Raw genomic sequence first — 18,856 nt, 5'->3', positions numbered from 1 at the left:
ACAATGGCTTTCTTCTTGCCACTCTTCCATAAAGGCCAACTTTGTGCAGTGCACGACTAATACTTGTCCTATGGACAGATTCCCCCACCTGAGCTGTAGATCTCTGCTGCTCGTCCAGAGTCACCATGGGCCTCTTGACTGCATTTCTGATCAGCGCACCCCTTGTTTGGCCTGTGAGTTTAGGTGGACGGCCTTGTCTTGGTAGGTGTAACAAACATTAGGAAAGCAGCTGCGAGGAACCGTGCTACCACCGCAACTGCCTTAGTCTTCCTGCCTGGTGTGTCATCCGTGCCTCGGGCCTCTAGCACGCCGAGGACGGGTCTGTCAGCCGCACATAGGGTCGTATTGTCGTGTGCGCACGCGCACAGACAGGACCATTATGCGAGGAGGAGGCGTGTCAGCTGACCGGCCGGTCGGCTGACGTCAGAGGAGACACACGCAGCTCCTCATTGGCTGATAGGAGTGGGCGTGGCGGTAGGGTCTCCTCCGCTTCTTAAGCCTTCCTGAATCACTCGCAACTTGTCTGCTGTTGCGAATACTTTGTGTTAGCGCTCAGACCTTAGATAGCTCCGGTGTGCTTTGATCCGGGAGGAAACCGGGGATTTCACACAAGATAGGAATTGTTTGTTACCTACGTTATCACTTGTTTATTTATTATTATCTGTGTATGACTCTGGCTCGCTTCTGACCTCTCTCTTGCCTATTGATTCTGTGCCTCTGCCCATCTGATCCTGCTGCTGACTCTGCCTGTTTTACCTACCTTCTCTTGGCTTCCGATTTTGTACTGTATCTGCCAGTCTGTTGCCGACCTTGCTAGTCTGACTACTCTTCCCCCACCAGAGAGCCCTAGTCTCTGGTGAGGACTCCTGTACTGATAGTACCCATCAGCTCCTCTGGTGAGGTATTGCCAAATCCTATCAGTTACTACTGTTGCACCAAGCACTGCACTGTCGTTTGCTATCTCCTGTTGTTTGCTATACTTGCATTATTGGTGATTCTGCAGATCACCACATAATCAGGTATAGTGTCTGGATTATTGGTGATACTGCAGATCACTCAATAACCAGACATCAGTTATTGCTGACACCAATCGTTACAGTAGGTTTACAGTTGTGCCATACTCCTTCCATTTCTGAATGATCGCTTGAACAGTGCTACGTGGGATGTTCAAGGCTTTGAAATCTTTTTGTAGCCTAAGCCTGCTTTAAATTTATCAAGAACTTTATCCCTGACCTTTCTGGTGTGTTCTTTGGACTTCATGGTGTTGTTGCTCCAAATAGTCTCTTAGACAACCTCTGAGGCCGTCACAGAGCAGCTGTATTTGTACTGACATTAGATTACACACAGGTGCATGCTATTTAGTCATTAGCACTCATCAGGCAATGTCTATGGGCAACTGACTGCACTCAGACCAAAGGGGGCTGAATAATTATGCACACCCCACTTTGCAGGCGTTAGTTTGGTAGTTTGTGCGCTGGGGGGGTAGGGTTTGGCGTTAGTTTATGCGTGGGAGGTGGGGCTAGGTTTAGGTAGGTAGTGTGAGTGGGGTTGTTAGGTTTAGGCATTAGGGAGGTAGTGTGTGTGTGTGTGTGGGGGGGGGGGGGTAGTTATTAGGCAGGTAGTGTGTGTAGGGTTAAGGTTAGGCGTCAGGTGGGATGGTTCTGTGTTAGAATAGGGTTAAGTTTGGCCATGGTAAAATATCGGCAATACTGGGCTCCCAAATTTTGCCTTTTTGGATAGCAAACAAACAAGGCTCTGTGAGTCCCAAGGTTTAAATGGATATTTTGGTTTGGAAGCTCATCCATGGTTCTTCATGCCCAGACCACACCTCTCTGACACTGCCTGTCCCTCACATGTCAGCTATGCCTCCTTGTGATGTAATCTCCTGGTCATTACTACCAACTTCCTCCATCCTCCCCTCCTAATAACTGACTGGCCTCTGTCCTGGTCTAATATCTCTTTTGAATATGGGGACTTTAGGATTCAGTAGAACCCTGTATGTGACATCAACCAGAGCTGTGAGTTACATTGCCTAATACTAGCAGGAAAACGGTGACCCTGACACCCTGGCTTTAAAACATACTTGAAATGACATGATTAGACAAACATAGGTACATATAATTCTAGCCCTAGTGAGAAATTCTCTGAAGTCTTTTTCTGTTTTCCAATACAGCAAGAGTTAAAAAAATTAGGTTGTTATCTAAGCAAAAGAGCTTGTTGACAGCTTGTCAAATCCAGTCTAGTTTCCTAAGAAGTAAATAGAGGATAAAACAGCTGTGAAACAGTGAGGTAATGCTTCTAATGAGGTTTAAGTGCGGGAATGTTCAAAGGGTAATTGTATCTTTCTCTTCCAGCTTAAAGTGGAACTAAACCCAGAACTTTCTCTCTGCTCTAAAAGATTAGCCACAGCATGATAACCTTTATGGGAAATACAGTTAATGCAAATCCTAAAAAAAAAAAAAAAAAAAAAAGCAGAACTTTTTACTTGGTTTAAAGTAGGAGGCGTTGTAAGGATTAAAGGGAACCTGAGACGGGAAGTATAGATGAAATGTATACATACCTTGGGCTTCCTCCAGCCCCCTCCGACCTGTTCGCTCCCACATCCATGCCCTCTGGATCCTCTGTAATGGATCTTTTAAGTTTGGCTAGTGGGTGCTTACTGCGCATGCCCGGCTGTGCCCACCCCCCCCCCCCCCCCCCCATCCTGATCCCGCAGCTGGAAGCGTCCTGCGCAGTACTACTGCACTGGCGCAGAACGCTCCCAGGCACGGGAGCGAGAGGGGGGAGCCGCGAGCAGCCACACTGTGCATGCGCTGATTGGACGAACTTATGGGACCTGTTATCAAAAATCCAGAAGGCGGAAGACGGCGACGTGGGAGCGATCAGGCCAGAGGGGGCTGGAGGTAGCCCCAGGTATGTATAAATATTTTCTATCTCCCGTCTCTGGTACAGTGCTTACTATATGGCAGAGCTCTCCTTCAGTCTATTCACAGTTGCTGATAAGAACTAATTAGACAGGATTATGTGACTAAACAAACACGGAACAGAGAATTTGTCTCAACCACAGATGGAAAAAAGACCTTTCCAAGGTGGGCATTTTTGTAAAAAAAATAAAATAAAAAAAAAAAAGCTGCCTGATCTGGAGAGCTAGCCTCTTCCCTTGAGATTGCCAACAAGCTGCTTGCAGGAGGGGAGATGTGTTCCATCTGTAACCCTCACCCTGCGTCGCCTCGGGTTCACTTTAACAGAGTGTGGATTCGAAACAGGAAGTGTGACAGTCTGAAGCGATCTTAAAAATGTTGCCGATAAACTGAAAATAAAAATGAGGCTTAATTCCATGTAATTAATGTTCTGTTTATCATCCATACAGAATTGTTTCATAAATGTATTTTCAGTTCACTTTAAGAAAGGTGGCTGGGTGCAGGTGCTACAACTGCTAGTAGTTCTGTCCCTCTGATGTAGATGAGGGTTGTAATTTACATGAAGTCACTTGAATGGCATATAGCAGATGAATGCTTTGGTTTATCTTTTATGTATTTGGTCATCTTACTGACTTCCAACGCTTCTGTCCCACAGTGAGGAGTACAAAAACCATTTTCTAAACCGAAACCTGAAGGTGTTCTCCATCCAACCTCTCCTGGTTTACCCGACGCATTACACCGGGGAGCCCAACTGGCAGAGCGACACCGAGACCTCCACCCTCTGGGATGACGACAACGTGAAGACTGACTGGAGCGGCTCCCAGAAAACCCTGAAAGACACGAGGGGAGAGATACACCGCGGACTGCGCTCCACATCACGAGACGAACTCTGAACATCGCCCGGGAAACAAACAATTCTTATCGGTGCTTCATTGCTTCCTCCTGCCTAACTCAGGGCAAAAGTTCGAGAGAGTTTCTGTATGTCCGTAGTGTAACTCCTCTGCTGGCAGAGCGATCCCTCATCATAAGACCCAGAATAGGAGGCAGCAGTTATTTGTAAGTCACAGAGAAGATAATTCATATATTTATCAGGTGCTTTTAAAGTTGACAGGATTATTGTTACAGACGGAGATCGGCTGATGCGGGATGTGTGAGCTTTCTGGTTGCTTGAGACTCAATGTTACAAATAGGCCGCGCTAGTACTGTACTATACCCCACTCTATATACATACCATGAACTCTGTATTACCTGATGAAATACAGTCACTGAAAGTACCGTATAATTCACCTTGGAGGAGTTGTGGAACCCAGTCTTTAAAGGACAATTGAAGTGAGATGAATATGGTGGCTGTCATATTTAAAGGAGCACTAGGGCGAAAAATTGTAAAATATGTGCAAACATATACAAATAAGAAGTACATTTTTTCCAGAGTAAAATGAGCCATAAATTAATTTTCTCCTATGTTGCTGTCACTGACAGTAGGTAGTAGAAATCTGACGGAAGTGACAGGTTTTGGACTAGTCCATCTCTTCATAGGGGAATCTCAGCAAGGCTTTTATTCTCTATATATTCCCTAAAAAGGATTTAAACAATGATGCTGCCCAGCCTCCCTGCTCCCTACACAGTTTTTTGGCAGTTGGACAGAGCAACTGCCATTCACTAAGTGCTTTTGAAAATAAATAAATCCCTAAGAATCCCCTATGAAGAGATGGACTAGTCTGTCGCTTCTGTCAGATTTCTACTACATACTGTAAGTCACAGCAACATAGGCGAAAAGTAATTTATGGCTCATTTTACTCTGGAAAAAATGTACTTCTTATTTGTATATGTTTGCACATATTTTACAATTTTTCGTCAAAGTGCCCCTTTAATTCCTCTTAAACAGTTGCCTGGCAGCCCTGCTCATCTAGCAGGCTGCAGTAGCGTCTGAATCACACACCTGAAACAAGCATACAGCTAATCTTGTCAGATTGTTGTCAAAAACATCTGATCTGCATGCTTGTTCAGGGTCTATAGCTGAAAGAATTAGAGGCCTTCTAGGCAATATGCATTGTTTAAAAGGAAATAAATGGTAGCCTCCATATACCAGTCAGTTCAGTTGTCCTTTAATCACAGCAGAGCCCACAAACAGCCCCCGGAGTTGGCCTTCACCACTGTGAAGACTGATTTGTGCTGGTTGGCTGAGACTGCTGGTTAGCTGAGTTCTCGATAACCAGGGCATATATTGTATAGCTACAGACCTCAGACCCATAAATCATCCTAGAGAGTTATCAACCCCTCTTTCCTCGGTGCAGCTGGCAAGGTACTGAAGTGGATCTAGGAAGATGGTCAGACATGCAGGCGTGATCTGATTAACTAGTGGTATTTTATGTGTCCAAGCTTGCAAGTTTCAAACGCAGTTTATGCTTATTTTTGTACTCATTTAAAGGACAACTCAAGTGAGAGGTATATGGAGGCTGCCATATTTATTTCCTTTTAAGCAATACCAGTTTCCTGGCAGCCCTGCTGATCTATTTGGCTTTAGCAGTGTCTGAGTAATTCCAGAAACAAACATGCAGCTAATCTTGTCAGATCTGACAATAATGTCAGAAACACCTGATCTGCTGCATGCTTGCTCAGGGTTTATTACTAAAAGTATTTTACTAAAGTATTGCTTAAAAAGAAATAAATATGGCAGCCTCCATATTCCTTTTTTTTCAGTTGTCCGTTTAATAGAACCTTATATGAAACTGATTATGTGTTTTTTATGCATTATCAGTTTAACATGTGAAAACCTTAATTGACTAAAAATAACAGCGTATAACTTACCTGGGGCTTCTACCGGCTCCCTGCAGACGTCCTGTGCCCGCATCGGGACAAACTGATCCTCCAGTCCCCCGCAGCGAGCCAGTTTAGTTTCCGCCGACTGGTCACTGTGCCTGCGCGTCCTCGCTCACGCCGCCATTGCCGACCTGCGCAGAACAAGATTTTGTCGTACTGCACAGGACGGCGATGTGAGCGAGGACGCGCTTGGCCAGGGCCACGCAGGCACAGTGACCAGTCGCCGGAAACTAAACTGGCTCGCGGCGGGGGACCGGAGGATCAGTTTGTCCCGGTGCGGGCACAGGACGTCTGCAGGGAGCCGGTAGAAGCCGCAGGTAAGTTAAACTTTTTTTTTTTTTTTGGCAATTAAGGTTCCCTTTAATTAATTTGAAAGAATGTGCCTGAACTGGACTTACAACTAAATACCTGAGGTTGTTACAGCAGATGGGATGACATCACTAATACTCTACACCTGTCAGCTTGGAGTTGAGGAGGGGCTTTCAGCCACAATAGGGGGAAAATTCTTTTTTTTATAGGATATCCTAATAAGGAGGATGCAGTTATTTGTTAGTTTCCTGGATTGGCTGGAATGTAAATAGAATATACTAGTAGTTGCAGAAAGCAACAGTTCTTTTGTCAAATCCTTTGAAGAGTTTTTTTAATCCTAGCCATCGCCTCAAAATTGTCCCTTCCCAGCCCCTCCCCCCGAAATAAAAAAAAAATGTGGTGGCCCAGCAATGGCATCATGTGGGCCCTTCTGTCCTGTGAATAAGGTCCATCATGGTATCAGCGGCCTGCCATCCTGCAGTGTGTTCTCCCTTTGGCCACATTGGAGGAGGCGTGGCTGTCACAGCTACTAATGCCCACCTCTATTCTGGCCAATGGCAGATGCATGGTTGTGGTGGGAGTGGTTGTGGCACATAAGGTGGATGCAGCACTAATGATTATGGGAGGGGCCAGACTGCCATTCACCCTGGTGGATAGTCTGTGCCAGAAAAGCCAGAATCTCAGGCTGATACAGGGGAATCCTCAATGGACCCCAGCAGGTCAGCGTATTGGAGGAGGTAAAATATGTGAAAATGGGCTTTAAGACACAATAACATGCCATAAACGTAACCAACGACAGATGTCCTTTTTGTATTATATGCAGATACCCAAATCTATTATTGTACATTGTATATTTAAAGGATTGGGGCATGACTGCTGTTTACAATGCATAATGTAACATTTTTGTAAATATAGTGCAATATATATATAGCTTTCTATCTATCAGTGTTTAACAATGGGCATGGGGATGTTTTCTTGCTTTCTGTTTTAAAACAACAACAAAAACATTTAACTGGGTGGGGCAAGAGGGGATATTTGAACTGCAGTAACTTTATTTTATGTCGGTGATTTGTGTTGTTTTACATTGCTGTGTCAGTTTTGTTGCCCATCAGTCAGATCCCATGCAGACTCTTCTAGATCTGTGTCCATTGTAGCCAGCTGTTTCTCCATCCAAGGTGGTCAATTATATGCTAATAAAGGTGCTCATACACTCGTCAGATTGGCAGCAGATAGATAAGAAATGCATCTGATGATCTATCTGATGCGTTTTTAGAACATTTTTTACCAGGATAGATTTCCATTAAGGCCAATGCAAACTGATAAGCAATCTCATCAGATCGACCTAAATTTTCCACCCTGCCAGTTCGATGGAAATCGATCGAAATCGGCCATCGATCGGTCGATTGGCCAACCGATTTGCAAACGATCGATCGGGATCGATCGGTCGGCCAGAAAATCGGCTGAGTGTATGGGCCCCTTAATTCTAGTCTGCTTGCCGATTTAATGCAACTTGTATGGAGCTTGAAACACTGGTGGCATTCAGTGGTCCTGCAGATCCAGGATAGGAATTGGGGGACAAAAAGTAGCTCCAATGCCCCCTTAAAGGACAACTGAAGCGAGAAGTATATGGAGGCTACCATATGTATTTCCTTTTAGACAATACCAGTTGCCTGGCAACCATGCTGGTCTATTTGGTTGCAGCAGTGTCGGAATCACACCAGAAACAAGCATGCAGCTTATCATGCCATATCTGACAATAATGTCTGAAAACACCTGATCTGCTGCATATGGCTGTATGGCTAAAAGCATTAGAGACAGAGAATAAGCAGGACAGCCAGGGAACTGGTATTGCTTAAAAGGAAATAAATATGGCAGCCTCAGTATCACTCTCACCTAAAAGTTGTCCTTTTAATCACTTTTTTTAATTATTTTCTGCGATCTTCCATATATTTTGTGTTTTTTCCATACTGTAATGCATAAATCTGAGAAATTAGAAAAACATATTTTTTTTGTAAATTTGATGGGTCCCCTAATGATTAGAACACATTCAGCTAATGATGGCCTTGTCTAGAACTCATAGAAAAGTATGCCATTTGTCTGATCAGCTGATAGATTTGCTTTATCTCATGATCACGACTAGCAAATCAGAGATGTGCCTATCTATCACCTGACCAGACTGATCACATGCTTCTCTATGAGTTCTCCTAGACATGACCTTCACTACATTCAGCTGTAATGAAGAAGTTGAATAATGTCATGTCTAGATTGCTTTCTCCTGTTTGTTCAGCCTACAGGCTGCATCTTTAGGCTGGGTTCGGGGTTGGATGTACTGATTTGTGCAAACTGTCATTAACAATGTAGGTCTCCGAGTGGTGATCCAGATCTTTGGCGCACAAGGAACCACACACTACTATATGATACTCAGCTCCCATCATGCTTTGTTATGTAACAGCAGCAAGTCAGACAGCAGCAGCCATCATAGAGAAATCTAATGCTGGGGATACACGATGCGATTTTTGCGGTCGATTTGCCGTTCGATTGTGTTTCGATTCGTTTTCCCGATCGATCCTCCTCTTTTCTCATCAATTTCCATTCACTTCTATCAGAATTCGAGCGGTAAAACGATCAAAAGTGAGATCGGACATGTCAGAAATTATCTATCGCATGGTGTATACCCAGCATTAGCATTCGGATCGGGTGACGGTTGAGACACTGGGGTGAACTTTGAACTGACTGTTGACTTTAGGTCTGTTTTCTTCTTTGCCACATCCAATTCACTGATTGATGCTCGTATCTCAGGATTCCAAAATACGAATAAAGGATAAAAATTACAGAAACCCTGACTGTCACTTTTTGCTCATGTTCATTAAAGAGAGCCTGTAACAAAAAAAAGTTCTCCTGGGGGGGGGGGGTACTCACCTCGGGTGGGGGAAGCCTCAGGGTCCCAATGAGGCTTCCCCCTCCCCTGTAGCTGCAAGCAATCCAGCACTGGCTCCCCGAAGTGTCCGGTAATCCTCCCTCGACAAGCGCTGATTTATTTACCTTTCCTGGCTCCAGCGGAGGACGCTGTTGCGGCTCTCCACACGGAGATAGGCGAAAATAGCCGATCTCTATCGGATCCGCTCTACTGCGCTGTAGAGTGGCCCGACAGCGATCAGCTATTTCCGCCTATCTTCGAGCGGAGGCGATACTGCGCCTGCGCTGGAGACTGGAAGGTAAATATTTGCATCCCCGCTGTTCAGGGAGCTTTATCTCCGCTGCCGTGGGACCAAGGGGGACGGGGGAAGCTTCAATACAATCCGGAGGTTTCCCTCCACCCAAGGTGAGTACCCCCCAGGGGAGGTTTTTCTCATTACAGATTTTCTTTAATTGGTATGAATGCAGATGTGTATGTAGCATACTCTTTAGCCTCTTTAAAACCGCAGCCTCGGGCCAGAGGCTTTTTTTTTACTTTTTTCATTTCCCGATCGCCGTGATTGGCTCACAGCGGTTAGGAGGTCAGGAGCCAATAAAAATGGCTCCTGGCCGATAGGATGAAGCATTGCTGTCACATGACAGCTGAGTTCACTTCTTTCAGGAAGAGCAATCAGCTCGGGACTGTGGTAAGCCACGGCATAGAATCTATGTCGCGTTAGAAAGCCGCAGATTAGGCGTAGATTCTACGAAGCAGTTAAAGGGAACCTGAACTGAGAAAAATTATTTAAAATAAACACGATGTACCTGCAAATGAATATTACATACTTACCTCGTCATTTTCTCTCAGAAGCTCATCACAACAATTCCTTCCAGTTCTGACTATTTTGTCCACATAAAATCTATGCTTGTAAGACATTAATTCGTTATCAGCATCTGACAGATCACCTCTCTCAGTAGGCCTCATTTTGGGATGGGGGGGGGGGACACTGGGAAACAGATAACATGCCCATAATCAAAAAATAAGCGAACAAACCAGCTCAGCTGCACTCCAAAAAAGGAGAAAACCATTTATTGTAAAAAAAAAATATGCTTCACTGTTTAATCCAATTGAACAAAACCCACCAAATTTACCCATAATTTGTTTGCTTGTTTTTTGATACTGTATGGTTTACCAGTGCTAGCACCAGTGAGGTTTAATCTATAATATATTAAACTTTAGTAGAGCTACTTTTTGTCGTAACATGCCCCATGAGTCTGTCAGCCCTCAGTCTGCTATAGTTAGGGTTAGCCACATGGTACATAGGCACCACATTGTGTCAACAACTGCACAGTGACGCTGGCTGGCACATAGGCACCACATTGGTTCACTTTGTTTTAAAAGGCACCGGTTCACTTTAAATGACTGGCCTGGCAACTCTGAATAAGTGTTCTCCTTGGGAAAATTGGAATGACAAAGATGGGAAAGGACTAAAGAGGAGCGAGCCAGACTTCCCTCCCAGAGAGCCTCACTGCCAAGAAAGAGGCCCTGCTGTGACAACTGTTAATTAAGCTTTACATTAATGATGTGTTAATTAAGAGACATCAAAAACCTGGAATGTTTCCATTCCTCAGGAGTCCACAGAGATGGCTTGTGGTGAAGAGGAGCATTTGCTAATTGGGGGGAACATGTGGAGAGGCAGAACAAAGTGCTAACCGCTATTCTGACATCACAGAACACCAACCATTCTTGTGTAGCATTATTTGTACAGTATAATCTCGTAGTAAACTATATCTAAAACATTCTGTTATAGCAAACTAAGTATCCAGGTCCTGACCAAGCATATGGGAGTAAAACCTGGTAAAGCAAACCCAGATATAATAGAACTGTTACAGTAAACCTGTTTTTTGGCCCCTACTGTATTCTGTGTCTGGCTATAGTGGAAAGTGGGCGGGCACATGTCATACATCAGTCAGAGACCCATGAGCCGTGGGTGGCAGCCACTTGTAGCCATCTCGTTATCTGAACACTACTCTGGGCTTGCGTGGATTACCCCCAAAGCACCAGCCGGTGAAACCTAGGCTTCTTGAATAAGTTGCTGATGGTCCCAATAACCGTGGAGTAAATTACTAGACGGTTATTGGGACAACCGGACACCGCTCTTATGGGACATTGGAGGAATCACAGTTCCTAAGTACGGGTGATATATACTCCTTTATTTGCCTAAGTAAGTTAGCAATTTTCTCTTTTTCACGTGCAATATGAATATCCGTTTTTAAAAGGGCAACAGTGGAAACAGCTTTTTAGCAATTGGACACATTTGAGCTTATATTGTTCTGTGCATACAGTGGAGTTGGCTTTTTAGCAGCTGGACAGTTTGAGCTTGTACTTTTTTGTGCATGTTTTTTATAACCCATTTTGTAAGGGAACCACATAACTCCCATGTGCGCATGTGTAGTGTGTTTGGTGTGGGGAAGGAATGTGAGGAAATTTTCTATTGATGAAATTATTCAAAATAAAGTCACAATATTTTAATATTAATCACCTGCGCTCCTTTTTTCTGTAATTGTGTAAGTCTTTAATCAGTGGAGTTAAAGAGACTCCGTAACAAAAATTGCATCCTGTTTTTTTATCATCCTACAAGTTCCAAAAGCTATTCTAATGTGTTCTGGCTAACTGCAGCACTTTCTACTATGACAGTCTCTGTAATAAATCAATGTATCTTTCCCCTGTCAGACTTGTCAGCCTGTGTCTGGAAGGCTGCCAAGTTCTTCAGTGTTGTGGTTCTGCTATGAACTCCCCCTTCCAGGCCCCTCTATGCACACTGCCTGTGTGTTATTTAGGATTAGAGCAGCTTCTCTCTTCTCTCTTATCTTTTACAAGCTGGATAAATCGTCCTCTGAGCTGGCTGGACTTTCACATACTGAAGAATTACAGACAAGGGCAAAGCTGTTTGCAGGAAGAAAAGAGCAGCCTGAAACTTCAGTGCATGAGAGATGCAGGGGGAAAGAAACACACAAATGATCTCTTGAGATTCAAAAGGAAGGGTGTATACAGCCTGCTTGTGTATGGATGTATTTTTCTATGTGTGGACATACTGTACAACAACCTACTTCCTGTTTTGGTGGCCATTTTGTTTGTTTACAAACAAACTTTTTAAAACTGTTTTTAACCACTTTTAATGCGGCGAGGAGCGGCGAAATTGTGACAGAGGGTAATAGGAGATGTCCCCTAACGCACTGGTATGTTTACTTTTGAGCGATTTTAACAATACAGATTCTCTTTAAGCTTGTCATTACAGGTACATCAAGAGAGGGTAGCACAGTAAAATCCAGGACTGTGGATTCGGTACAAAAATCCAAGTCCAGAATAAATACAATCCAAAATAAAAATCCAAAATGTTTTCTCTGACTCCTCGACTTCTCTAATTTACATATTACAATCTTGTTGATTATATAACATAAATGTCATTTCATCACTGCCAATTCTTAAGAATTGCTTTTGGGAATAAAAAACTCCTGGCCAGGAAGCTGGTACTCTACCCTGTCTGCCTTCCCATTCATGTAGAATTGGTACAGGAACTGATAATAGTTACAGGTGTTAACACTCAAATGCACTATTTTAAATAAATTACAGCCCATATAAAAATGATTGCTCTTTTGCAAAGTACCAAAATACCTATTAAAATGTTATATGAATGTCAGTTTGCAAAACAGCGCAGCTGAATGTGACAGTAATGACTAGGGAAGGTCATTCAGATGTAAATCTGAGTTGATACAGGATTATGCACATTTTGTATGAAAAGGTATGCAGTCAATTCCTGCAAAGGTGGAATTTGATGAGTACATTTTCAGTCTGCATACCTTGGCATAAACCGGCATCGACACAGAATTATCTGCATCTGATTGACCCAGAGCCGGGACAAGGTTCTCCAGAACCAGAGGCTGAAATTGCAAAACAGCTGTATTACCCCTCCCGGGATAACGGCAGAGATAAAAACAAGCCTGGACAGGATGTCTGGCAGTGTCCCTGTCACATTGCGAGAGGAAGAGGTCTCAACCAGCAAACACAGACAGCAATAAAAACTAGCTTACAGAGGACAGAATATGTGTCATTGTCCCTGTTAGAGCCAGCGCACACTGCACAGATGAAAACCTGATCCGTGTCAAAACTAATCTGTCAAATAGATCAGTTTTTATTGGGCATCAGTTTTTCATCCGTGATCCTCTGTTCTGTTACTGCATGGCCAATGCAACGCATCTGTCGATCTGGATAAATCGCGGCCGACGCAAACTTGCAGTTCTGTTTGAACGAGGCAATTGGATCCCTTTGATTAACATAGGGTCAGTTCACATACAGTGATTTTGCACCTGTGCATCTGTGAGCGGAGGAGCTGCAGCAAGGGCACAAGACGGCTAGCAGGGACTGGAGGAAGCTCCAGGTAAGCTGATTTTTTTTTTTTTTTAACTGCTCGGATGTGTCCTTTAAAGGGACTCTGAGCAGACACCGTGGGTATGCATATAAGCATAGTCACAGCTATTTAGTAAAGAGGGAACACTCACCGGCCCCTTCAGTAAGCGCTCCTGTTCCCCAGGTGGCCGCTATAAATTACATTGAAACAAGCGACTCTGAACTAAAGTCGCACTGTGCTACGGAATGGGAAGCCTGAGGGTCCTCTCTTCGCATGTGCACTTGCACAGGCCTCCTCGCTCCGTTTCCCCAAATGTTAGATGTCCTCCCCAGTGCCCTTACATGCTGCCCTTGAGATTCCACCGTACTTCTGCATTGGCGCCCCATGAGGCTAGCACGTGGGGCGCGTGTGTGATGTCACAGACGCACACCAATAATGCTATGGCATGCCAGTAGTCAGGAGGGAATCAAATGCAGACATACAGCGTGGACACTAGAGGGCAGTGCACGGGTTTTTTGTTTTTTTTTGAGGGGGGAGCGGCTCAGGGGCAAATCTGGGTAATATAGCGCCTATGGCAAACACTGAAATTGCGCCCCCCTCCTACACAGACACACACCCCTCGGTCAGACTACCTCGCCCCATAATAACAGCTTATTTTCTTGCAACGATACAAGTCCCCCTAGTATAAGTAGCGTCTCCCCTCCCCCAAGTATAGGTTGCTAGATTTAGCTCCCCAAGTATAATTAACCATTGGTAGCACCCCAGCATAGGTAGCCAGAGGTAATTCACCCAGTATAGTTAGCCCCCAGTTTAGGTTGCTCTCCCAGTATATGTAGCTAGAGTTGTCTCACCAGTATAAATAGCCTTCTTAATCTCCTTGCCGTTCTAAAAAATCCGGCAAGGAGGCAGCGCCGCACTTTTTTTTAATTTATTTTTTTTTAAAATCATGTAGCGAGCCCAGGGCTCGCTACATGATAGCCGCTGAGCGGCGGCATCCCCCCACCCACTCCGATCGCCTTCGGCGATCAGAGTATGCAGGAAATCCCGTTGAGAACGGGATTTCCTGCAGGGCTTCCCCGGTCGCCATGGCGACCGGGCAGGATGACGTCACCGACGTCATGGACGTCGTGACGTCAGAGGGAATCCCGATCCGCCCCTTAGCGCTGCCTGGCCCTGATTGGCCAGGCTGTGCAGGGGTCTGGGGCGGGGGGGGGGGGGGGGCTGGCTCGGCACGACGGGTAGCGGCGAATCGGCGGCGAGCGGCGGCGATCGCGTACTACACGCAGCTAGCAAAGTTAGCTAGCAAAATTATGCAAATCGGCCCAGCAGGGCCTGAGAAATCCTCCTGCGCAGGTTACTCCGAACTGTGTTCGGGATAACCGGCAAGGAGGTTAAGCATAAGTGGTGAGAGGCCACCAGTTAAAGAAGTCCCTCTAGTATAGGTTTGGCAGGTGTCCTCCAGTATAAGTACCCCCCAAGTATCCCCACAGAATAGGTAGAGAGAGGTGTCCCCCAGTATAAGTCACTGCTCCAATATGAGTGATGTCTCCCAGTAGGAGGAGTCAGCCATGGCGCCCATGATGCTGTGGCGCCCATGGCACTAGCCATGCCTGTACCCCTCTAGATACGCCTCTGAGCGGCTGGCGCTTCCGTTGCAATATCGCACACCGTTACTGGCACGCACCCAATCAACCACATAGGCCTGAGATTTCCCAACATGTCTGATTGATACATTCAACCAGTTTGTCCTAAATATATCGAATTGTCGATTGGGCATGCTTTTGCGGGACTTAAGGGGCTCATACACTGGTCAATTTCAGCCAATGAGCAATCGATTCTATAGAATCGATTGACTGATCAGAATTCTATTCTTTCAAATCAGCCAATCAATCGATTTGCGATCGATTTCATCTGACAGGATGGAAAATCTAGGTCGATCTGCTGCTGGCAGCAGATCGCTGGCCCATAGAGTTGCATTGGATCCTATGCTGGGAATACACAGCTCGATTTTGAGCCATTAAGATGGCTCGATTGATAATTTCCGACATGTCCGATCTCCCGACCGATCGTTTCGCTGCTCGATTCTGGATCGAAGTGAATGGAAAAAGATAAGAAAAACGAGCGGAAGATAAGAGAATTGACTGCGGAATTGAGCAGCCAAACGATCGAACGGGAGAATCGAGCGGCAGAATCGAGCCGTGTATGCCCAGCATAATTGTGCAATAATGCATTTAGATCGATTTTCAATAGATTTCCAATAGGTTTCATTCTGAAATCTATTGGAAATCTGTTCCTAGTGTGTGGCACACATCAGATAGATTCCTGTCAGATTCAACTTGACAGGCATCTGACAGAAATCTATCTGATGGTTGAATCTCCTGCAAATCTATAAGTGTATGGCCACCTTTTTCATCCAATTCGATAACAGTAATTGAATCAGATGGTTGATTGACTGCAAAACCGACATGTATAGGCACCATGAAATGTCCAGTGTACACTGCCAGATTTTGCTTTGGAAACACAATGTACTGGGATGAGGGAGAGGAAGTCTCTCAGTCAGAAGGAAACTTGCTCATTGCTTATTGCAATACTGGAGAACTGGAGTTTTTTCATCCTATCACATATCCCAGTCCAGACTGTATACCGGTGTAATGTCTGATCAGTGATCACCGGAATCCCAGATCATCCCACCACGTGGACAGAAGCTTGCCAGCACAGCATTGCTATGGCCCCGCCCATCAGTGACTCTATCTCTGACACGCCCAGGCCTCGTCGATCGTCTCTTCCCTGTAGGAGGATCGCTCCGCCCCACGGTTGCCTAGTGACGGGAGGACGCTGTAGCACTAGCAGGTGACAGGAGGCAGCGGTTCAGGGAAGGGCACCATCATGCCACCCAAGAAGAAGAAAGGGAAAGGCAGCGCGAAAAAGGAGAAGGTGGTGGAGCGGCCCAAGGTGGAGCCTGTGACCGAGGAGAGCAAGGAGTTCTACCAGCTGCAGATCCGGGACCTGGAGGGGCGTCTGGAGAGGTGATGGGAGGAGGGGTCCGGGCCATAGTCATAGTTACCATAGTCAGTAGAGATGGGAAGTTCGGATCTTTTCAATGATCCGGATGATTCGAATCGGATCATTGAAAAGATCCGGATCTTTGATCCGAATCTCGGATCATTTTACTACCGAAGCATTCGGGGGTGAAATAAACAGCAGGACAGGTCTGTGGACAGGAGAAGGGGAGGGGGGTGGACACACAGAGAAGGGGAGAAGTTGGACAGAGGGCAGGGAGTGGACAGAGAAGGGACAAGCAGAGAGCAGAAATGTTTGCACACAATACCCACATGCTGCAATCATATGCTTTACATGTATTTCACCTATATGGTCATCTGTATACTCTGAATGGAAACGTCTCACAGTGACAGAAAGCATTCCCCAAAGATAAGTGCAGCTGTTTAGTGCCGAGTGCAGGAGGATTATATTGCCTTTCAATCACACTGTCTGCAAAGTTACTGAGCTGTGCTCTGCTGAGCCAAAAGCTTCCAATGTGATCACTGTGCAGCACTACGGAACAGGCAGCCTGTAATGAGCAGCACATTATAGCCAGTATGTGGGCTCTACACATATCTGGCAGTGGCACCGATGTCCCCTCTCTCTCATCTACCTGTCTCCCTGCAAGGCTGCCTCCCATCCAACAGAGCGATCCCTGCTTCCAGGACCCCGCTGCCCGCTGGAGGGGGCGTGCCGCTCCTGGCCCCGCCCCTTTTCCGATCCGAATCGTTCATTTTGATGATTCGGATGATCGACTCATAAAATAGATTCGGATCAAAGATCCGAATCGTGCATGATCCGGACAACACTAAGGGCTGGTTCAGACGGGCGTTTTTGTGGCGTTTAACGCAGCGTTTCAGACGCAGCGTTTTTTGGGATCTACTGCCATCCCATGCAAGTGAATGGGAGCGTTTAGAGCTGGCTTTTGCAGGCTTTCATGAAAGCCTGGCAGTAGATCCCAGCGTTGCGTCTAGTCTCAAAAGCAACATGCTGCTTTCAGAGGCAGTAAACGCGAGGAAACAATAGCAGAGACCAGAACTGCTAGCCTTGAACGCTTTTCAAAAGCTTTCAAAAGCTAGCTTTTAAACGCTGGCGTTTAAACGCTGGCGTTTGAACGCAATGCCAAGCAAAAGCTCAGCAGACGCCCGTGTGAACCAGCCCTAATAGTCAGGTGAGTTGTGTCCTGGCCAGGGACAGAGGGAACTGCAACTCCCAGAATTCCCTGCAGCAGGTCTACAAAACTCCAACCTTCACAAAACTCCAGATTTCAGCATACCCTAGTAAGGATTAGTAGGACTATAAATCTGAACAATAGTTCCCAGAACAGTTCCTGGCACAGATCAATGGGACTGAAAACCTTAACCTTCTCAAGATTCCAGATTCTAGCATACATACTTTAGTGAGAATCAGTGGGTCCCAACATGTTCTGGCAGAAACCATATCTCAGCAGATTTGGAACAGCTCCTAGCATGCTCTGGCTTGAGACCAGTGGCATAGCTAAGTAGCTGTGGGCCCCAATGCAATTTTTACATTGCCCCCAGTCCCCCCCCCCCCCCAAGCACTCTATACATAACAATTGATATGGCGCACCAAAACCTACCAATGGCAACTACAGTGTCAGAGGCAGGGCCGGATTTAGGCCAAGGCCACCTAGGCCATGGCCTAGGGCACCACAGGAGGAAGGGCACCAAAGCAGCAGGCTAAACTGGTGCAGCATTTGCAAGCTTGCAAATGCTGCAATGCAGGGAGATCAGGCTATCACCTGACCGTGGTACTCTGCTGCCAGACGCCTGTGCAGCAGCCACCTTGCTCTCTCTGCATGTTTGCATTGTGGCCGGTGGCTATGGACTTGGGCAGCATTGGAGACAGAGGGGAAGAGGAAGCTTTAACACTGGAGATGAGCGGAGAAATGAGTGACACTGATGGCTGCTGCAGTGTGAAGGCGAGCTGGCTACCTATACTGAAGGGGGGGGGGGGTAGGAAAAGGAGGGATTAAGGGAGTCATCTGGCTACTTATACTAGAGGGAAGGGGGAGGGGTCATCTCACTACCTATACTAAAGGGGGGCGGCTGTTGACAGTGGCCTAGGGCGGTAAAGGGTACAAATCCTGCCCTGGTCAGAGGTGCAAGAAGGGGATGGGGAACAGTTTGTTAATGATTACCACTATTCAAAGTATCTATAGAAGTAGTGTGGTAGGGGTGTCTCAGCACCCTGTAGAAAAAAGTACAAAAAAGTACAGGAGACTAAAGCGGGAGCCCAGTAGTGCAATATGTCACTATAAAAAGGGAATAGTAATGAATCAAAAGTACTACTCACAAAGGAGGTTTGCAAGAGGCAACTGACCGCAAGAAGCAGGTGGAGACCATAAACCCAACTCAACTCGGGGTAGTCCTAGCCAGGACTTGGATGTGGTTGCTTTTTTTAGGAAAAACGGGGACAGATGTCCACCGTGGTGGAGACCAC

The 18,856-nt window shown here is 45.8% G+C and overlaps 2 protein-coding genes across 2 annotated transcripts in view; both read left to right on the top strand.

The window, feature by feature from the left end:
- Positions 1–4,292, top strand: part of LOC137528512 (inactive glycosyltransferase 25 family member 3-like) — a 59,467-nt gene extending 55,175 nt beyond the window's left edge. Inside the window, exon 12 of the mRNA XM_068249818.1 lies at positions 3,577–4,292. Within this exon, the coding sequence (XP_068105919.1) occupies positions 3,577–3,814 (238 nt within the window). The 3' untranslated portion in view covers positions 3,815–4,292. The remainder of the gene's footprint in view (positions 1–3,576) is intronic.
- An 11,867-nt stretch (positions 4,293–16,159) lies between these two features.
- The window catches only part of CFAP157 (cilia and flagella associated protein 157), a 35,015-nt gene continuing 32,318 nt past the window's right edge, over positions 16,160–18,856 (top strand). Inside the window, exon 1 of the mRNA XM_068247963.1 lies at positions 16,160–16,380. Coding sequence (XP_068104064.1) covers positions 16,241–16,380 — 140 coding nt within the window. The 5' untranslated portion in view covers positions 16,160–16,240. The remainder of the gene's footprint in view (positions 16,381–18,856) is intronic.

Source organism: Hyperolius riggenbachi, chromosome 8 (genome assembly GCF_040937935.1).
Source record: "Hyperolius riggenbachi isolate aHypRig1 chromosome 8, aHypRig1.pri, whole genome shotgun sequence".
In the NCBI taxonomy this organism is placed as follows: Eukaryota; Metazoa; Chordata; class Amphibia; order Anura; family Hyperoliidae; genus Hyperolius; species Hyperolius riggenbachi.
This window is presented reverse-complemented; position numbering and strand designations above follow the sequence as displayed.